At 42.4% G+C, this 20,424-nt stretch overlaps 1 protein-coding gene across 1 annotated transcript; it reads left to right on the forward strand.

Moving 5' to 3' along the window:
• Positions 1-871: 871 nt before the first annotated feature.
• Positions 872-20,380, forward strand: farsb (phenylalanyl-tRNA synthetase subunit beta). Its single transcript, XM_083913384.1, has 18 exons — positions 872-976; positions 1,885-1,940; positions 2,306-2,460; positions 3,333-3,405; positions 3,537-3,652; positions 4,734-4,884; positions 4,992-5,100; positions 6,431-6,501; positions 6,617-6,678; positions 7,583-7,634; positions 7,749-7,810; positions 9,152-9,359; positions 9,467-9,547; positions 10,322-10,414; positions 11,122-11,239; positions 11,569-11,721; positions 18,810-18,957; positions 19,398-20,380. Exons 1-18 carry the CDS (start codon positions 919-921, stop codon positions 20,167-20,169), a joined length of 2,538 nt encoding a protein of 845 aa, XP_083769510.1. The 5' UTR covers positions 872-918; the 3' UTR covers positions 20,170-20,380.
• Positions 20,381-20,424: the final 44 nt, after the last annotated feature.

Here is a 20,424-nt window from a genome sequence, read left to right on the forward strand (position 1 = left end):
ACCTGCTGCCATCAGACTCTACAACGCTGCACAGCAACGCTCAGGGAGTAAACTCACACTATTCAAAGTGACTTATCACTGAAATGCACCTTTCTCTCTCTTGCACATTAAAATCCACACAGTATATTGTAATATAGTGTTTATCTGCGATACTGTGCATTTATTGTTGTTCATATTTTGTATTTTATATTGTATTTTTTGTACTTCTGATTGTTTTGTACCGCTGCTACGATGACCTAATTTCCCCTTGGGGATTAATAAAGTTGTCTGTCTGTCTATTAATCTATCTATCTGTATATCTATCTATCTATCTATCTATCTATCTATCTATCTGTCTATCTATCTATCTATCCGTCTAACTATTTATATATCTATCTATCCGTCTGTCTATCTATCTATCTATCTATCTATCTATCTATCTATCTATCTATCTATCTATCTGTCTGTCTATCTATCTATCTATCTATCTATCTATCTATCTATCTATCTATCTGTCTGTCTATCTATCTATCTATCTATCTATCTATCTATCTATCTATCTATCTATTTATCTATCTATCAGGGAATTCCTGATTGATAGAATTTCTTGATTATTATTTTATGTGTCAGGTATTTTTATTTTATTTTATTTTTTTAGGGTTAAGTAGTTTTAAATTTGATTTTCAAAATATGAAGTTAGATCAGAAGAGTTATATGAAGGCAATGAATATAAATTTCATGTTTTCCTCCCTTTGTAATAATAATATTATTTCGGATGGAATTAATTAATTACATTTGTCACAAATAGAAACATTAAATCCACACATTATTTATTCGCAGCGTTAACTGCGTTTCACTCAGGCACCGCAGCGGACAGCTCACAGCCGGCTGGTGCTGGGGTCCTTTTTCCACCGGAGCCGCGGAGGATCAGCCGTCAACATGCCGACTGTCGGAGTAAAACGGGACCTTCTCTTCAAAGCTTTGGGCAGAACATACAGTAAGTCATGCTCACTACATATTTAACTAATGGACACAATGTTTGCCTGGTTATTAAATATAATTTTATCTCTTAAAACACGACGGAGTCAAGAGTAACTGCCTGAAATCATTAGCCCGACGGTTAGCAACCTAGCAACAACTGCTGCTTTATCTGGTTTTACCAAAACAGTTTGAATGAGAAATCTATATTTTTTACGTGTAAAATGCATTTTTAAATTCATATTTTCTGCTGATATCGGTGTCAATAAGAAAGTAGTCTTAACCAGTGCACTGACGTCTGTGTATTGGATGTCAACGTGATTGCATCATTCTCCTTCCTGTCATTTAAATCTCAGCTAACTCTAAAGTTTATTTATTCATTTGAATGTTAAGCAATTAAATAATACTGAATGTTGTATGTTTGACTATTTATTTTTTATTTATTACAATGTGACATATTGTAGCCTATGTATATTGTGCATAATACATATTATTCTTTAGTAAAGTTATTTGTATATTGGGAAAAATAAAAACGTAGCTATATTGTCCAGGTTTGAAAAGTGCTTGGTCTTTGAATGATAGTGCTTATTAAAACTGCTTTAAATTTAGGTTAAATAGGATGCCAAGTTTGAAACAGTTTCCTTTGTAATTTGTCATCTTCTGACTTCTGTGGGATCATATCAGGGAACATAATTTGGATTATTTTATAATGGGATGAAGAAGTGCAATAATCAGTGTTCTGTATATGAAGATGTAATTTGCCACCACTGTATTGTGTTGGAAAAGTTTCAATATGCACCTTGAAATGCTTGAAAAGTGTTTGAATTTGACTTTAAAACAGGTGTAATTAGGAACCCTGTACTTTACAAATAATGCTGTATTTTTATTTGTTTTGTTTTTTTAAAGACTGATTGTTTCTTGTTTTAGCTGATGAGGAGTTTGACGAGCTGTGCTTTGAATTTGGGCTGGAGCTGGATGAAATTGTGAGTAAACAACTAATATGTGTGCTTTTAAAATTATGACATCAGACCTTTCTCATGGTGAATGGTTTAAGTTGTCATAGCAATTAAACAATAATATAATAAGAAGTAAAAAAAACAACAACAAACCATTATATCTAGGGTCTAAAAGGGGTGGAAACTTCCTGGTAAATTTCTGGAAACTTAAGTTCCAGATGTTAAGCTGTTCACACTTTACCTAGAATTATTACCTATTGTGTTGCAAAACAATTAGATCATTTCCATGGGAATCATTGTGAATAAATGAGAATTAATGGAAAAGCTAATTGGGCTCTGAATAAAGAAAGAAAGAAAGAAAGAAAGATCTGCTTACATTTGTGTAATTCCAGACCTCAGAGAAGGAGCTAATAAGCAGAGAGCAGGGTGACTCCAAGGCATCGGGAGCGTCTGAAATCATCCTGTACAAGATTGATGTGCCAGCTAATCGTTATGACCTGCTGTGTCTGGAGGGGCTGGTCCGTGGGCTGCAGGTCTTCAAGAATAAGTGAGTGCCATCCTGCATGATAGAACTTGTATACTACTGTGGTTGTGACAATATAAGGGTGCACTCACACTGTCCATCCGTACCGTGCTCTGTGCTTTAGGGTACTTGTCCCCCCTCCCTCTCCCCTCGCTGCCCAGGCCCGTTTGTACTCACACTACCTGGGCCTCGGCGGAATGCTTCTTGCTGCCTATACGTCATCACGCCGTAACACGTCACATGCGTTGATGACATCATCGCGATGCGTCGCTTTGTTTACAAATCTTTCCATAGACCTCAGAGTTTTTGTGCGTCTTGTCGACTGTTTTTGAATATTTTCATCGACCACATCTGCAGTAAACACTCCACCTCCGCATCACACCAACGTGAACCTTTCACCGCCATTGTTTTAAATGTCCGCGCATGGTCCCTCCTTCTTTTTTCTATGTCCCAACAGGTGCACATAAAATGACGTCAGAACCGGCGTAGGCCTTGCGCTCGTACACGTGTGCATGCTCGTGCTCGTACATGTGCAAACGTGCTTTACAAAAGCCCACCTATCCCAAACGGTGTACCGCTCCTAGGCGCGATATGGTTGTATTCACACTGGTTAAACAAACTAGACTTTACCCGTGAAACGTGCTGGGGTACAGTACGGGTGGACAGTGTGAGTGCGCCCTAAGTGAAGGATGACTGCTAAATGCATGCCAAGATTGACCTACAATGTTAGGATGATGGGTTTGTTAAGTAGTAAAATGTATGTCTACGTTTCAAAGGTATTAAAACATTCTTGTGGACATAGGTTGTCAGGCTTGCTCAAATACAGGCTGCTTCTCTATTATGGGTGTTGTGCTTCACTGTTAAAAGATTGTACATAGATTGTATTTGTGTTGCAGGTTTGAGGCACCTCGCTACAAACGTGTTAGCCCAGTCAGCGGGGAGCCTCAGAAGCTGATTATTACCAAGGAGGTGGGTTGCAGTTATCATATTTTAATTGCAAACATTTGAACGCAACGTTTTGATTTTGCTGTTTTTAAAGGTACTGTACAAATAAAGTTATTATTATAACCATGGTTCCTCCCTTATTTTGTTCTGTGCAGACCGCGGCGGTGCGACCCCATGCTGTGGCAGCAGTGTTGAGGAACATCACCTTCACACAGGAGCGCTATGACAGCTTCATTGAGCTGCAGGACAAACTCCACCAAAACATCTGCAGGTCAGATTAGCTGTGACACAACTGTAGAATAAGTGCCACATCATCTGTGGGTGTACATCTAAGTTGGAAAATGTAGAGCAGATATTAAAGAAACAACACAAAGCGTAAAGACAAAACATGCTACAAACTACAACCATTAGATCTGGATTAGTTTAGTTTTGATGCTCTCCACATTGATTTTACATCCATCTGGCTCAGGTGGCGCAGCCCAAAACAGTTTGGGTGCTACGCCTAAGCCTTATAATGGCAGTGAAACCCTCAATTCAATAGAAGCAGAGTACTGTTTTTTTGTGGCTACCTGTGAATGTTTTGTTTAAAGCTACAGTTTATGAGATGTTGGAGATGTTGCAGCTGCTGCATCTGACGCTCGTGTTAGAGAGCCGATGTACTTGAATTAAGTGGCAACAGAGTGCAAGCTTTAGGGAAACGATGTGAGCAATTAACTTGGAATAATTAGTGTATGATATAACTGTTTGGTTTGTAAAATGCCAGAAAATGGTAGAAAAAAAACATTATTTAAATATTTAGCACATTTGCGTTGAAAATCACTCAAAATAATCGATCTATTATTAGACTAGTTGCAGATCTATTTTCTGTTGATTGACTAAGTGATTAATCGACTAATCGTTTCAGCTTTACAATAACAAATATTAGGAGCATCTGTTTTCACAATGAGTTCAACAGAACATTTGTTTTTCCAAGAATCTAGTAGGGTAATATTTGACTATTTAAAGGACAGCGTTTGTGTGTTTTAATATTATCATTATATTTCCTGGAAGAGACCAAAAGCAACAGTGAACGTATCCCCATGAAGTGTATTCTGTGTAGCTGAAGCCTGATATTTCTTTTGCCTCCCTGCCATACAACTACACTGTACCCAAAAACTATGAAAAACACATGAGAGACCAATAATACTGGTGCATTTAGTGGCATATTCCTCAATTATAGTGAACATTACCATGTAGTATAAACTGATCACTCCTCCAAATAGGTAATGTCAGGCCACATCACCAAAATGGACAACTCACCACTATTATCATCTTTATTGTAGTTGTTCATTCCTATATCTCTGTTGGTGCAGGAAGAGGAGCCTGGTGGCCATTGGGACCCACGACCTGGACACCATCTCTGGTCCGTTCACGTACACCGCCAAACCTCCGACAGACATCAGCTTCAAACCCCTCAACCAGACCAAAGAGTACACCGCGGCCCAGCTCATGAGCCTCTACAAGGTGAAAGCTGATGGGCTGGACGTCGGTTAGAAGAGCACTTTGTTTGTCTTTTTTCTTTTCTTTTTAGCAGCACTAACCTGCTGGTGTTGTTCTTCTGGCTCATACAGACAGACAGCCACCTGAGACATTACCTTCACATTATTGAAGACAAGCCTGTGTACCCCGTCATCTACGACAGCAACGGCGTTGTCCTGTCCATGCCTCCCATCATCAATGGTGAGTATCGTCTCCCGCCCTGTTACTAGGGTACCTGTGGGGTCTTAAAAGTGTTTAAATTTGAAAGGAGCCAGTTGAGGTGGTTCAGGATCATATAGTAAGGATGCCCCCTTGGCGCCTCCCTAGGGAGGTGTTCCAGGCACGTCCAGCTGGGAGGTGGCTTCGGGGAAGACCCAGGACCAGGTGGAGAGATTAGATCTCCACACTGGCCTAGGAACGCCTCAGGATCCCCCAGTTAGAGCTGGTTAATGTGGCCCGGGAAAGGGAAGTTTGGGGTCCTCTGCTAAAGCTGCTGCCCTCGCGACCCACCACAGATAAGCGGTTGAAGATGAGATGAGATTCTAAAACTATTGAATTTTGTTTATTTATTCTTGTCCTTGTCATGGGATCAAATAAATGCTGGGAAAAGTTTACAAAAGCACACACATCGAGAAGAGAGTGTGCACACTAGATAATGATCACGTATATTTATTTAAGTACCAGTTACTAAATATCTTCTTCAGTGTGCAGACTCTATTTCTCTGTCTTTGAAATAAATATGGTCACAGCATAAATATCTGTGAAATGCATAAAACGTTGCGTGTGAGGAATGGTACGATTTACTCTGTCCGGTGTGACATGGATGTTATACGACAGTTAGGGCGCACTCACACTGTCCATCCGTACAATGCCCAAACAGGTTTTACGGGTAAAGCCTAGTTCGTTTGACCAGTGTGAGTGCAACCGTACCGCGCCTAGGTGCGACACGCTTGCCGGCCAGGGACCGCTTGGGATAGGTGGGCTTTTGTAAAGCATGGTTGCAGATGCACGAGCATGCGCACGTGTACGAGCACGAGGCCTACGGAGGTTCTGACCTCAATGTATGTGCGCCTGTTGGGACATAGAAAAAAGAAGGAGGGACCATGCGCGGACATTTAAAACAATGGCGGCGAAAGGTTCACGTTGGTGTGATGCGGAGGTGGAGTGTTTACTGCAGATTTGGGTGGATGAAAATATAGGGTCAGGGGAAAAAATCAATTGTTTGATGCATCACGATTCTCTCTTGAAAGATTTATTCTTCAGTTCAGTATTTTTGTAATATTGTGAGTATTCACAGTATTGCTCATAGCAAATATTGATATGGATATTGTACATATGTAAGTAAACATTGTATTTACACAGGAGTTTAATTATTTTGTACGGCCTACTTGGAGCAAATACCAAAGACCTGACGTACCACCCAGCACAATTACATAGTTTCAGGCTTTTTTTTTAATCCAACACTTCAAAATAACAGAATACCTTCTAATATATACTGTACTTTTATAATCATCTTTTTTTCTTTCTCCAGGTGACCATTCAAAAATCAGCCTAAAGACAAAGAACGTCTTCATTGAGTGCACGGCCACAGACCTGACCAAGGTACAACTGAGAGGACACCAGAAGACATTCATTAATATGAATGAATCCCATTGATACGCTGTTCAGTCCATCACACAAAACTGACTTCAACTTCTTCTTGCTTTCTTGTCTTCAGGCAAAGATCGTGCTGGACATGATGGTGACCATGTTCAGCGAGTACTGCTCACAGCCTTTCACGTGAGTCGAGACAAGAACATCTCAGCATTTTGAGGATTAACGGGATGAAATGTCCTGATTATTGTGAGAAAATACTGTTGAGCAGTTAATAAGCATTGACTCACGCGCTGCTGCACTGCTCCCTGGTGGCTTGAAAACGTTTTTCACTTCTGGCCACGCAATGATTACACAGAAGCTCTTCCCCATCAGCTGTTCAATTCATCAGCCGGATCTCATTTGAAGCCTCATTTTGCAGCGTTTTCCAGATTCAAAGATTTGCTCGTTTGCTTCCAAACTTCCTGTTTGCTTGGACATTTGCTCCACCTCCTCGTAGCGAATTAGCTACCAAGTGTCCATTATGGATGTGATGGCATTTGATGTCACGCAACAGTCCAGGTAGACGATTGGCGGTTGATTTACATTGCAGTTGCTCACATCTATGGTTTCTATTGTCATTTTCAGCCGTAACTGTAGCGTTTTAAATGATATATAGTTAAACACGGGGGTCCGACCTCTTTGACATTTCGGCTGTGCTTATTTTCAACACGGGGATGTTTTGCTGCCGTCTTTCATAAACCAAACATAGAGTTACAAACCACAACATCTCACCGACGGTCAGAGTAACTGCGAGTTGAGGGTGGCGTAATTTTCTTAAATCTGTAGCCCGACAGGTAAATGAGGTCTCCAACCTAATGTAGGTTACAGTGTTATTAGGAATTAAATTAATTCATTCTTGTCGTAGGGGTTTTCTTATTAAGTTATTGTCAACATACAATACACCTAAATAATTTATAGCTGACTTTTATTTTTCTAATAAGAATAAATTAGAGATATATCCAATACCATCATGAAGGCTCAATATATGACTGGAGTGTAAGAGCATTACAGTGATGGTGATACTTTCTTCTGTGTCTCGCTCTGCCAGGGTGGAGGAGGCTGAGGTGGTGTACCCGGACGGCAAGACCTGCAAATACCCGGTACTGTATTCACTGCACTTGTGTTTTGCTATATCTTTTTTTTTTTTTAATGGGACTTGAATTTCTCCTACTGTCTCCTAATGCCCTGGTGGCGTTCCCTGGTTTGTGCTTTAGGAGTTGGCTTACAGGAAGGAGAAGTTGTCCAGCGGCTTCATCAACCGGAAAGTTGGCATCAAGTGAGTCATTCGGACCTTGTCTGAGTAATAGTACAAGATAAAAGTGAAATGTGTGGGAAGTGCCTGCATGAAGTTTCCCATCTATGTGGAAATGGGACACCTGTAGAAGAAGAAGAATTACTTTATTTAGAATTTACTTTGTGTAGTCTCTAACACAAGCAGCCCTACGACACATCCTGTGTTTGCAAAGCCTGTCATGTTAATATGTCAATATTTGAAACCTTTCTCAACATACTGCAGTCTAATATAGTGTCACTGCTGACTGCCGCTTCCACAATGACCCCATTATTGATTCAACACCTCTCTGAGACGGTGTCAATAAAGATTAACTTCACGGATTAAAGTATTTTCTTTTGGGGATGTAGTATTGGGTTGCATTGTTACACTGGGCCTCATAAAAGAGCATTTCTTCCTTCTAAGAGGTTTTCTCATATGACCGTGCAGTAATGAGAGTTTTCTGAATCGGACTTGGTACAAACAAGTGTTTGTGAGATATGATATGCATAATTAACGGCCCTCAAGGCTATATAAAAGTGCCCTTTCCATTCGGTTTGTTTCATTCATAAAAATCTCATCTCATCTTCAACCGCTTATCCGGGGTCGGGTCGCAGGGGCAGCAGCTCTAGCAGGGGACCCCAAACTTCCCTTTCCCGGGCCACATTAACCAGCTCTAACTGGGGGATCCCGAGGCGTTCCCAGGCCAGTGTGGAGATATACTCTCTCCACCTGGTCCTGGGTCTTCCCCGAGGCCTCCTCCCAGCTGGACGTGCCTGGAACACCTCCTTAGGGAGGCGCCCAGACGGCATCCTTACTAGATGCATTCACAAAAATGACACACGGAAGTAAAAAAGGTAGAATTTCAAACTGTGCAGCTTCAAGTCCTACTGTCGGACATCGGCCAAAAACAACAATGTGCAAATATCTGTCGACTAGACTTCAGCCAAAGCCCACCCTGTCTCACACTGTTGACAAAAGTGAAAAATAATTGGTGAATCGATTTGGATCTGCTGAACAGAATATTCATATTGCATAACGTTTATTTTAGTTTATTTCTGTAAATGTCTATTTAAACTCCAAACTTCATATTCAAGCATTTAACGTGCTGTCCAGATTATTATGTATGTGCCACATAAAAAACGCTCTGTGCTTCTGAGTGGTTCTTGCCTGAAGCCCATTGTTGGGATGAAACTAATGAACTCTGTGTAAATTATTAATTGTGTTACTGTGCTCTTATGCTCGTTACACACAGTCGAATGTCCAGCCAGCTGCTCGGCGTCCGTGTATCCTCAGAAACCTGATACTTTTTAATGAGCAGTGTTTGTTTTGTTGTTTTCCCGACAGCGAGTCAACTGAGAAAATCGCCACGCTGCTGACCAAGATGTGTCTGCGCTCCGAGGCGACGGGTGTTGGCGATGAGATCGAGGTGGAGATCCCGCCCACGCGCTCGGACGTCATCCACGCCTGTGACATCATGGAGGACGCAGCCATGGCCTACGGATTCAACAACATCCCCCGAACCACACCTCGCACCTACACCGTAGCCAACCAGGTGCCTCGGGTTTTCTTCTGCATGTTTGATGCGTGTCACCAAATATCCTCCAGTTTCATCACCAGACGTGGCGTGTGTTCTAATGTGTCCGCTCTATATGTTCACAGTTCCCACTGAATAAACTGACAGAGCTGTTGAGACAAGACATGGCAGCTGCTGGATTCACAGAGGCACTCAACTTTGCCCTAGTAAGAAAAAAAGATGCATCTCTTGAGGGAAGAAATAACAGTTTTCTTCTTATACATGAAAAGCTGAATTCATAAGCAAGAAAACGCAGCCTTGGGGGTTTTGTTGCTACAACCTTATTTGGTCTGGTATTACCAGTAGCTTATGGTGGCTAACGTTTGCAAAACTTTGGGTAAATATTGCAGTATTACAGGCATTGCTGAGTCAGCTCTCCCACTTTATGACTGAGCTCTACATGTGTTACTGTTAGCTAAATGCTAAACAGAAGCATTTAGCTTGATCCCATAGCTAGGGATTAAACGGTTACCGGTATCTTTAAGTATTACAGTTTCAAATTTGAATTAGCGAGTTTGATTACCATACTGTGAAGCATCAACTAAAGTTAGAGGCTTATTCCCACCTGCGGGCACAGCAACGTGTTTGTTCTGCATTAGTGGGGGAAAAAAAGGCAGTGACGGCGCTGCAGAGATTTTTCAGCCTTCTACAGAGAGTCTGAAGTGTTGTCTTTGATCGCACTGCGTCTGCAGAACATGCAGCAGGAAAATCACTGTTATCATATTAATGTTAATGCAAACAGAACGTGCACAGTGCTGCTACGTTTGTGTTTTTTTTTCAATATAAAACTTTGTATATCAGCACTTTTTAAAACGTTTACAGCACATTTTAACAATACTGCAATAGTACTGATAACTGTCATAGTTTTGATCACTACAATTTTCATACCCTGTAACCAAAAAGTTGTCCTGCTTGAAATGAGTCCCCCTCTCTTCCCGTAGTGCTCTGAAGAAGACATATCAGAGAAGCTCGGAAAGAAGATCTCAGAGACCAGGGCGGCTCACATCTCCAACCCCAAGACAGCCGAGTTCCAGGTACAGAAGAATATAAAAAGAGAATGTATAAATGAAACTCTACGGTGCGTAAATATGTTAGATGTAGATGTAAGGCAGTGCTGTTTCCCCTGCAGCATTGCTTGAAATTTGATTTAGGGTTATCTTATAGCCTTGAACGAAATTTTCTACCCATCCATAAAAAAATACATGCAGCCAGATCATGCAGGCTCATGTTGAGCCAACAGGATTTCATCAGATTTTTTTTTTTGTGAGCCTTTGATGTCCTCTTTCAAAATGCATTTGCAGTTGTGCAGCAGAAGAGTAGAGCAGTTTCTCTTTTGTGTGTTTAATGTTCATGTTTCCATACCTTACTAATTATGTCAGTACAGAAGTGAAACAGTCTTATGGTCAAAGCGCAAACTTGCATGGTTGCCGATTAGTTTTCACTGCAAACAATGTCCATGGACATAATTTAAAGAGTGAAATATTGTTATTATATTCTGTAAACATGTTCATTTTTTTATTTCTTTACTGGAGGATGTTTAAACACGAGGAACGCGGGGAAAAGTATTAATTTAATAGCATCAGAATGTGTTGAAAAGTGGAAAAAACACTATCAGAACCTAAGTGATCGGTCTTCCCTCCCCTCATAAGTTGTGGTGTCATTCCCACAGAAGAGGGCACTCTTGTCCTCGCTGAAGGATTGTAGCCATGTGTCGAGCCTCACTACTGTTTGTCACCACCAGGTGGCGCGCACCACCTTGCTGCCGGGCCTGCTAAAAACCATAGCTGCCAACCGGAAGATGCCCCTTCCCCTCAAACTGTTTGAGATATCCGACGTGGTGCTGAAGGATGAGACCAAAGGTAGGCGTCTGCATGTGGGAAGTGATGGGGAGAAAATCCTTTAGTCTTGCATACATGCAACACATACACACTGTACCTCACTGACCCTTGAACTGTTGCCTCAGTGATAGTGTTGGTATCCAGTTTACTCTTATACTACTAATACTACAATTTTTCAATAAATAGAAGGAAAGAAAACAGGAATTTTCATTATATCAGAAAGGGATTGGCACTTCCTGGCGGATAAGATTAGAATATAACCCCGATATGGACTTGATTTATTAGTAAATCATTGGTATAGCTCTGTTCTCAATGTCCCTATCACCCCTCCCCCTCATCCCGTCAACCAGATGTCGGAGCGAGGAACAGCCGGCGTTTCTGTGCCGTCTTTTACAACAAGAGTCCAGGCTTCGAGGTGATCCACGGCCTGCTGGACCGAACCATGCAACTGCTGGAGGTGAGGTCGGCCCGCGGGGATGGTTACCACATCCAGGCTGCAGACGGTAAGAAGCCTTGAGAGAGAGGGGAGATGGAAACCAACAATTGGGTCTATAGGAGTATACTTGAGAGCTAGCGTGGGTGGTCAATATCTTGAGACTGGATTTATACAAGGAAGAGGGAAAATCCCAGGGATTCGAACCCATATGATTGGTTAGACTTGTCATGCTGATGAGATTATGTTAATCCAGTGTATGACAGGCAGCAACTGCATTGTTGTTTGTTACCAGGATGTCATTTTATTAAGGGGTCACGTTTTCCACGGCAGTGACACGCAATGTTTTGGTTTAATCTAAAAGTCACCTTCACCACAGGTGGTTATGAGATCTATGGAGGGGATAGATAAAGAATACAATGGTCAGAGGATACTCTATCAAATTTGGAACAATAATTAATATAATAATAACAATATTTAAGAATAAATCAAGTTTTTATCATTTGTTCTCTAATTTTGATCTCCAGTGTAAGCTTCCAAATATCAGTATCTCCCTCAAAAAACATTAATTTCTCAACTTTTTGATTCAAAAGTTGGGTAAATTGATAATGTGAGCTGTGACAATCTGGTGTGGTTGTTGTTTACTTTAATCTAAATCCCCCCCAGGTAATGGAGAAATCATTGTCCAATTGTTTGGATATTGTATTCACTGAACTAGTTGTTACAGCATCATGAAGTCAAAATACCCCCAGACTTTTGCATCATCAAGACCGTTCATCATAGTCATTTATAGCTCCCTGATGTCTTAAAACGGAAGAACTCAAATGAAAGTGTGTAGTGTCCTTCCCCTCTTCTCTGGTCTCATCTGATGCTGTCGGTTATCATCTCTGGTTCTCTGTTCACTGACACATGTTAACACTAAACAGATGTAGCTAATAGCAGGATCCCACGCATCCTGGAAAGCCGGAAAACAGTTGACCAATTTCCCAGTCATGGTAAAAGAGAGAACAAGTAAAATGTCCTGGAAATGTATTTTAATTTGTATTATTACTTTAGCTGAGAATGAACTACTCTCTCCACAAAACAGATTACATTGTCATCTGAAAGGACGGCGTTCTGTTCAGGATTATATTAACGCTTGAATGGTACCGAGAGTATTCTAAATTCAATTAAATTCAATTCAAAAAACTTTATTTGTCCCCGGGGGGCAATTCAGGGCACAAAGAGCAACAAATAACGACAGTGCAATTATACAAAAACATTTTAACCTAACACAAGAATAAAGTGTAAAAGAAGAGTTAGTGTCAGGATGTTAGTGTGTTAGTACAGGTAGAATAAGTGTCAGGATGTTAGTGTGTTAGTACAGGTAGAATAAGTGTCAGGATGTTAGTGTGTTAGTACAGGTAGAATAAGTGTCAGGATGTTAGTGTGTTAGTACAGGTAGAATAAGTGTCAGGATGTTAGTGTGTTAGTACAGGTTAGAATAAGTGTCAGGATGTTAGTGTGTTAGTACAGGTAGAATAAGTGTCAGGATGTTAGTGTGTTAGTACAGGTTAGAATAAGTGTCAGGATGTTAGTGTGTTAGTACAGGTAGAATAAGTGTCAGGATGTTAGTGTGTTAGTCCAGGTAGAATAAGTGTCAGGATGTTAGTGTGTTAGTACAGGTAGAATAAGTGTCAGGATGTTAGTGTGTTAGTACAGGTTAGAATAAGTGTCAGGATGTTAGTGTGTTAGTACAGGTTAGATACAGAGAACATCGTCGGCGTGAGATGTAGAAAGACATGTGTTTATCAGATGTAAGCAGACATGTGAACGGGTGTATATGATGTAAACAATGTAAACATGCAGTAGACTGTTGAAACAGGTATGAACAGTACTGTAGTGCAGGAAAGATATAAGTGGACAGTGATCGGATTCAGATGGGGTCAGACATGATACATGTGTGTAATGAGCAGAAGTAAACAGAACTATAGTGCAGTAATAGAGTATAAATAGGCCGGTATGTTGTGGAAAGTTTCTGTGGGAGTTTTAGAGTGAGAAGAAGAAACTATTTTGCAGAAAACATGTTTTTCAGGGCTGTATTATGTGATATCTGATCGATGCATAAACTCGCATGCTCGCAGATACCCAATCCAGAATTTTTGGCATTGGTATTTCAAAACTCTCTTGAGGCAGTGATGGCGGCAGGATGTTTACCGTTCACTATACAGAACTCACACGCCCTCAAAATGGACTGACGTTGCATCGGCCACCGCAGCGTGTCGTCAGGTTGCGTTTCTCTAAAAGTTGAGTCTGTAGCAACTTTTTTTTGTAACTGCGTTTTTTTTCGGTGCCCCCCCTGCAGCCTAATCACACTACCCCCATTCAAAACCGTTCCGTTTCGCTGGACTGCTTGATCTCGTCTGAATGCCTGCGTAAAAGCCTGAAGCACTGCGCAGGCCAATCTGTGTGCATCTTGGTCCTGTTTTCCCAGAGAGACTCTCATGCATCATTTGAGTTTTGTATTCCGCACTCAGCCCTTCGTCTTTCCACACTTTCTCTCTCTCTGACTCCCCTCTATCTACCTCTCCACCCGCCTCTTCTTCCCCTCTCCCCTTGGCTTGCATGCTCCAAGGTCACACTGCAGGATATCTACTCTGTCGACCCATTCAGACTGCAAATCAATGGTCTCGAGTATCAGTGAATGAGAGCAGTGAGGAGAAGGGAAGGCTGACAGGGGTGCGGATATGAGATGAGACTACTGGGTGGTGGGGGGGTTGACAGGAGAGCGACGGCCGGAGACGTAAGCAAGAAAAGTGTATGACAGCGTGTAAAGTCTGCAGTGTGGGTGAGTGCATGGGAGTCACGTCACCCACTGCAGTGCTGAGCAGTGAGACTCAGACTGGCACATAAAACACCCACCCACGGATGATTCGACTGTCCGTCTGATAGGCACAGACACACACACTTAAAAGGGAGCTGAAATGGACATGCTCTCACAGGAGGCACTAATGCACAACACACTGGACACTCACTCACGCTCACTCAGTCTGTCTTCTCTGCCGTCTTTTTCCACACTTTATGCACCATTAGCCCCAGCCGCCCCACATATGTCAGCGTGTCCTTAACCCCCATTACAAGGTCATGACCCAGTCTAAGAGCTCACCTGACACAGGCACACACACACACACACACACACACACACACACACACACACACACACACACACACACACACACACACACACACACACACACACACACACACACACACACACACACACACACACACACACACACACACACACACACACACACACACACACACACACACACACACACACACACACACACACACACACACACACACACACACCCACCCTCAGGATGTGTCGGTCAGCAGGGTGAAACAGCACTACAGCTATCTCACCATCACTCCCACCCAGCACAGAGAAAGTGAGGGGCTGAGGGAATACCTGTCAGCTGAGTTTCCTCCACTCAGCGGGGGGAAAGGGCTGGAATGACGAGTCAGGGGATCAGACGTTGAGGAAGAGACCACTTAAGAGACAGATGCCCGTGTTTCACTTAACAACTGTGTCCAATGCAAGGTCTGCCCGTGCTCCCTTTGTCAGGAAAGAGACCGTGCTCACGTGACTCTCAGTTATTGACCTTAAGTATTCGGCGTATATGTACTGTTGAAGGGTAGTACCTGTGTTTTGGCTTTTTTAAACCTGTAATAACTGATGAAATTATCTTTTTGCCCCTGGGAAAATCCATAAAATTAACTGAGAGGTTCCAGACTAATATGAGTTTGCAAATTAGTTAACTCATTTTTTATAATTGAGTCAACCCCACGAACAAATCTCCAACAAATGCACCGTTTCCTCTTGTTTAAGCCCATTTTTTTGTCTTTTTTTAAATGAAACTAATTATTCTTGAGATGTACATCTTTACTAGATGTAAGTAAAAAGGCATGGGGCTGAGAGACAGAAAATATTGCGGGTCGGACTAACCCATTGTTGGTTTTACTCTATTCACGGGAGTTGTTGACAATGACAAAAATATAGGATATTGCCCGGCTTATTCATAGCTTTTTTGGAAAATCCTGATGATTTCCATGATTCCACTCAGTTGTGATGCATATTTTGGCCGCTGTAATAGCTAGCTAACAAAAACCTTTATCCCTTAGGAGTAAACATTCAGATCGATCCCTTAAGCCGGCCTTATTTTATCTTTTAGCCTCTTTTGAAAGACTAGTGAACGTCATGTGGAAGGATGAAAAGTTATATGTGCATTATTTATTTATTTATTTGACTTGCATTGGATATTTACACAGCTAACAACCATATTTAACATTACAGAAACCTGTTGTGTCAGTTGACGTTAGCTTCGTGTTTCAGATCTCGCAAGAGTTTGTTGCCGAGACAGAAAAAACATCTCAAACAAAGTCAATTTTCTCCTGATCTGTCCATCTAGAAGAAAAAAAAATGCTATTTTAGTGTCAAAATGTTTAGGAGATATGCAGCTTGTGAAAAATGACTTCTCCCATTGAAATCAATGCACTCAGGACCTGCCGCTTGTGCCCTAAAGAGGCGGGTCGTGGCCAAACACACGTGACACAGATAAAGTAAATGACTGAGTTAATTGATCTCTGGCGACACCAGATCTCGTGACTTCATCATGCGCAGTCGTGACATGAACGCGGTGACAAAATCTGGCTGCAGACAGACATATACCTGGCAAAAATACTCAAATCTGTCTCTGTGCTAGTTCGGCTACAGCAGGTGTCTCCAGGACTCCATGCCATGATGACACACACACTCACAAGGTCAAAACAATAACAGCGTCGCTTTCGCGGCTGGTAACAATGTTCCAAAAAACTTATTAATTTCAGCTGCAACTGCAAACAAGACCTTAAAACTCAAGTATGAAAGCTAGACTAATCTCTATGAGAGTCACTGATTAAAGTAACGAATTACCATAATGCAGGGTTGGGCATTTGTTTCACTGCAGGTTTTCATCGCCTCAGTAAGAACCTGTGAATTTCCGCTCCAGTTGCTGAAATAGGAATTCGTTCTATGGCAAAATGATGGCAACATCCGCCGGTTTTATTGGTTATCTGATCCGTTTCAGCTGAGAGCTCTGCTGAAAGTTGGAGGAGAGAGTGGGTGGAAAGTGGCCTGGCTCAAGTATAGGATTTTCATTGACTGATTGGTTATTTAAGACGTACCAGAGCTATTTATATAGTTGCCATGGCATCCCGCTTTTGGTACGAGTAGATGACGTGTGAACCGACGCAAGCACATACCACCGCTTTAACACACCTAACAGACACAGAACTGGCGACTGAAAGTGATGCTAGAATTTTCCTGCTTCAGTTGACACACACACACACACACACACACACACACACACACACACACACACACACACACACACACAGCTGAAAGTACTGTCCATGTGTGCAGGCCTTCATCCATAATGATGAGCGGACATCTAAGCAGTGGGCTCTGGAACCCATTAGCAAGGCAGCGTGGGAAGAAGCAGTGCACTATGGGAGAATGCCATGTCTCAGTGTGTGGGGCTGTTGTCATGGCAATCCCTGTATCTTGTTAAATCCCTGACAAGTCTGTCTTTCTGTCTGTGTGAGCCTCTTATATTCACAAGCGCGTTTTCACTGTCACTGTCTGTCGAGTTCCATCTGGACCGACCTGACCTTCAGCCCCGACACTGACACACGTACTGGACCGTCTGATTTTAATCAGAAGGAGATATTTGTGCGGGAAAGTGACCAAGACAGAAAATCTAATTATGGTCAAATGTCCCGCGGAGGAAGTTGCTTTTAGAATAATAATGACCTGTGGCATTTTACATCAACAGTGTTCGTGTTGCTGTCTTCACTGATTGATATTAAACAAGCGATCCAGCTTCGACTCCGTCCATCAAAGCTTTGTTTTTCACTTCTGCTTTCCTTCAGAAAAATGATCCAGTGCACAGGAAGTGATACCTTTTTAAAAGTCGGGGTTTGTTTGGAATGAATTCACGAACGCTGATCATGAATAACCAATGTGGGTGAGGAAATGATTATCAAGAGAAAATGGAGGACGCCAGCACACAGAAGCGCCCCCACACCGTACGACTGACTCAGCATCTTATTGTGCTGAAACCACTTGAGCTGAATGTGGTTTTTGGTGATTAAATGTTTGAAAGTTTTTACGTACCGTAGGAAAAACCTAACAAACGATGCAAAGACACATTTTTTTATTTTCCCTTTTAAATTTCCAAGTCTTTTTCCAAGAGTATTGTTATTTTTAAAAGTGTATTTCAACATTAAAGCCATGATTGTAGAATATAAGGCTTTGCAATCTACAAAATGAATCACAAAGTGTCTTACTGTAAAACCATTAAGATCAGTTACTGCATTAATGGTTAGGCCTGCATACAGAAGTAACAAGACTATGAACCAACACCCCTAAATATACACACTATTAATGTTTTCTTATATTCAGGAACAACAGTTAAAGTTGGGGGCGGCAGTCGCTCAGTCCATAGGTGACTTGGCTGGGAACTTGCCAGTTCATCTCCTGGGCACCAGGTGCTATTGAGCAAGGCACCGAACCCCCAACTGCTCGGGGTGCTGAGCCATTGGCAGCCCCTTGCTCTGACATCTCTCCATTAGTTGCATGTATATAGGTCCTGTCTGTGCATGTGTGTATTTCAGGCTTGTGGGTGTGTAACTTGTATAATAATAACAGAGTGAAAAAATTGAATTTCCCTTGCGGGATAAATAAAAGTAATTCTTCTTCTTCTTAAAACCATAAGAAACATCCTGCAGTACAAATGTAAACTGAGAGTTAACTGCACGACCAAAACTCAAAACACAAGATTGGATCTTTTTAAAATATCACAGGATCCTGTCAATTACACGGCTACCTCCTAAAGAAACCAGTCATTTCACACAAAATATTGGTTTAAAAAGGATTTTATTGATTTAAAAACGGTCCTCCAGTGGTGATGATCAGAACTGCTGCCATAGCAACAGTAGAATTCTGTAACTGACCAATCAGAATCGAGCATTCGACAAAGCAGTGTACTACCTAGATGTTAAAAAATCCTGCTCACTTCAAGTAATGATCCACTTCTTGTATATTTCTTGATGCGCTTCTCTTTTTTCTTATAGATTCCACCTTTTTCCCCGGGCGCTGCGCGGAGATCTTCGTCCGCGGCAAGAGCGTAGGGCGCCTAGGGGTCCTGCACCCGGACGTCGTCAACCGCTTCGAGCTGACCATGCCCTGCTCGGCGCTGGAGATGGACATCGAGCCTTTCCTGTGATTTCACCTTCCTAAACCCTACTCAGAAACACATAGCAGTTTTTTTACTCAGGCGAAAACAGAAAGCAATGAGACTAAAAAACATGAGGCTTGAAATTTGTTCAAAAGATATCGAGTGTTTGGCTTTTGAGGTTGAAGTGTGCTGCAGATGATCTGTTCAGCTGCTGCGTGAGGGAACTAAAAGGACCAGTCTGTGCAGCGTCATGTGGAGCTGTTGTGTTTTATAAGTCAGTAACAACGCGGCTCTTACTAAAGTCAGAAGAATTAAAAATTAACAAGACTCTACTGTGTTTTTGATGTGAATGCTGTGTGTTTGTGTGTGGGCTTGTGCATGCATGCCTGGTATTGATTTAGATTACTTGTGCCTCGGGGATAAGTGCATGCTAATTAAACCGAGTGACTCATTACCTGTTGCTTTGTTGCCTTGGTTCTTCCAGTGGCCACACGGCTGAAACCGCCCTCACACACGACGTCCCCTTGCAGGAAGTCATCAAGCACAAGTTCCCCACGCAGGACGATTCCTCACGGGCCCCGTCCTCCCGCCCAACCTCCACAAAAACGGTGTTTGGTGACATGAGCACGACAGCTGGCCTTAAAGCTCTCAATGATTTTCTGGCCGATAAAAGCTACATGGAGGGCTTCGCGGCGTCGCAGGCTGACACGGCGATTTTCGACGCCATTCCCTCTGCTCCCGCCTCGACCTTCTGCCACCTCGTGCGCTGGTATAAGCACATCAAGTCCTTCCAGAGGGAAAGAGCCAACCTCCCATCAGCCAAGAGTCAGTTCGTCCTCCCAGCTACGACGGACGACGCCAGCGACGACGATGACGATATCGACCTATTTGGCTCGGACGACGAGAGCGAGAGCGCCGAGGCGGAGAGAATCAAGGAGCAGCGCCTCGCTGAGTACGCGGCCAAGAAGTCCAAAAAGCCAGCTCTCATCGCCAAATCCTCCATCCTGCTCGATGTCAAGCCCTGGGACGACGAGACAGACATGGCCAAGGTGGAGGAGTGCGTCCGCAGCGTCAGCATGGACGGGCTGCTGTGGGGGCAGTCCAAGCTGGTCCCAGTGGGCTACGGTATCAAGAAGCTCCAGATAGGATGCGTGGTGGAGGACGACAAAGTGGGCACGGATCTGCTGGAGGAAGCTATCACCGCCTTCGAGGAATATGTTCAGTCTGTGGATGTGGCTGCCTTCAACAAGATCTGAATCCCACTCACTGAATAAATTCACAGAATGGTACCAGCTCATGTGTGCCGGTGTTGGCTGTAATATGAAAACCCAATGTTCAACCACTATTCAGACATGTAATACAATAACTGACGCTCAGGTCCTCCCTTTGAAAAGACTATTCACCCTTTGATACAAGTACGACATATTCTTGCCTTTAAACATCAAATAAAGCCATTCTAACTTTTGATTTTCCTGCTTTGAATCTTTTTATTGTAATGTGTTGTGTCTCTC

Source organism: Echiichthys vipera (genome assembly GCF_963691815.1).
Source record: "Echiichthys vipera genome assembly, chromosome: 5".
Classification (NCBI taxonomy): Eukaryota; Metazoa; Chordata; class Actinopteri; order Perciformes; family Trachinidae; genus Echiichthys; species Echiichthys vipera.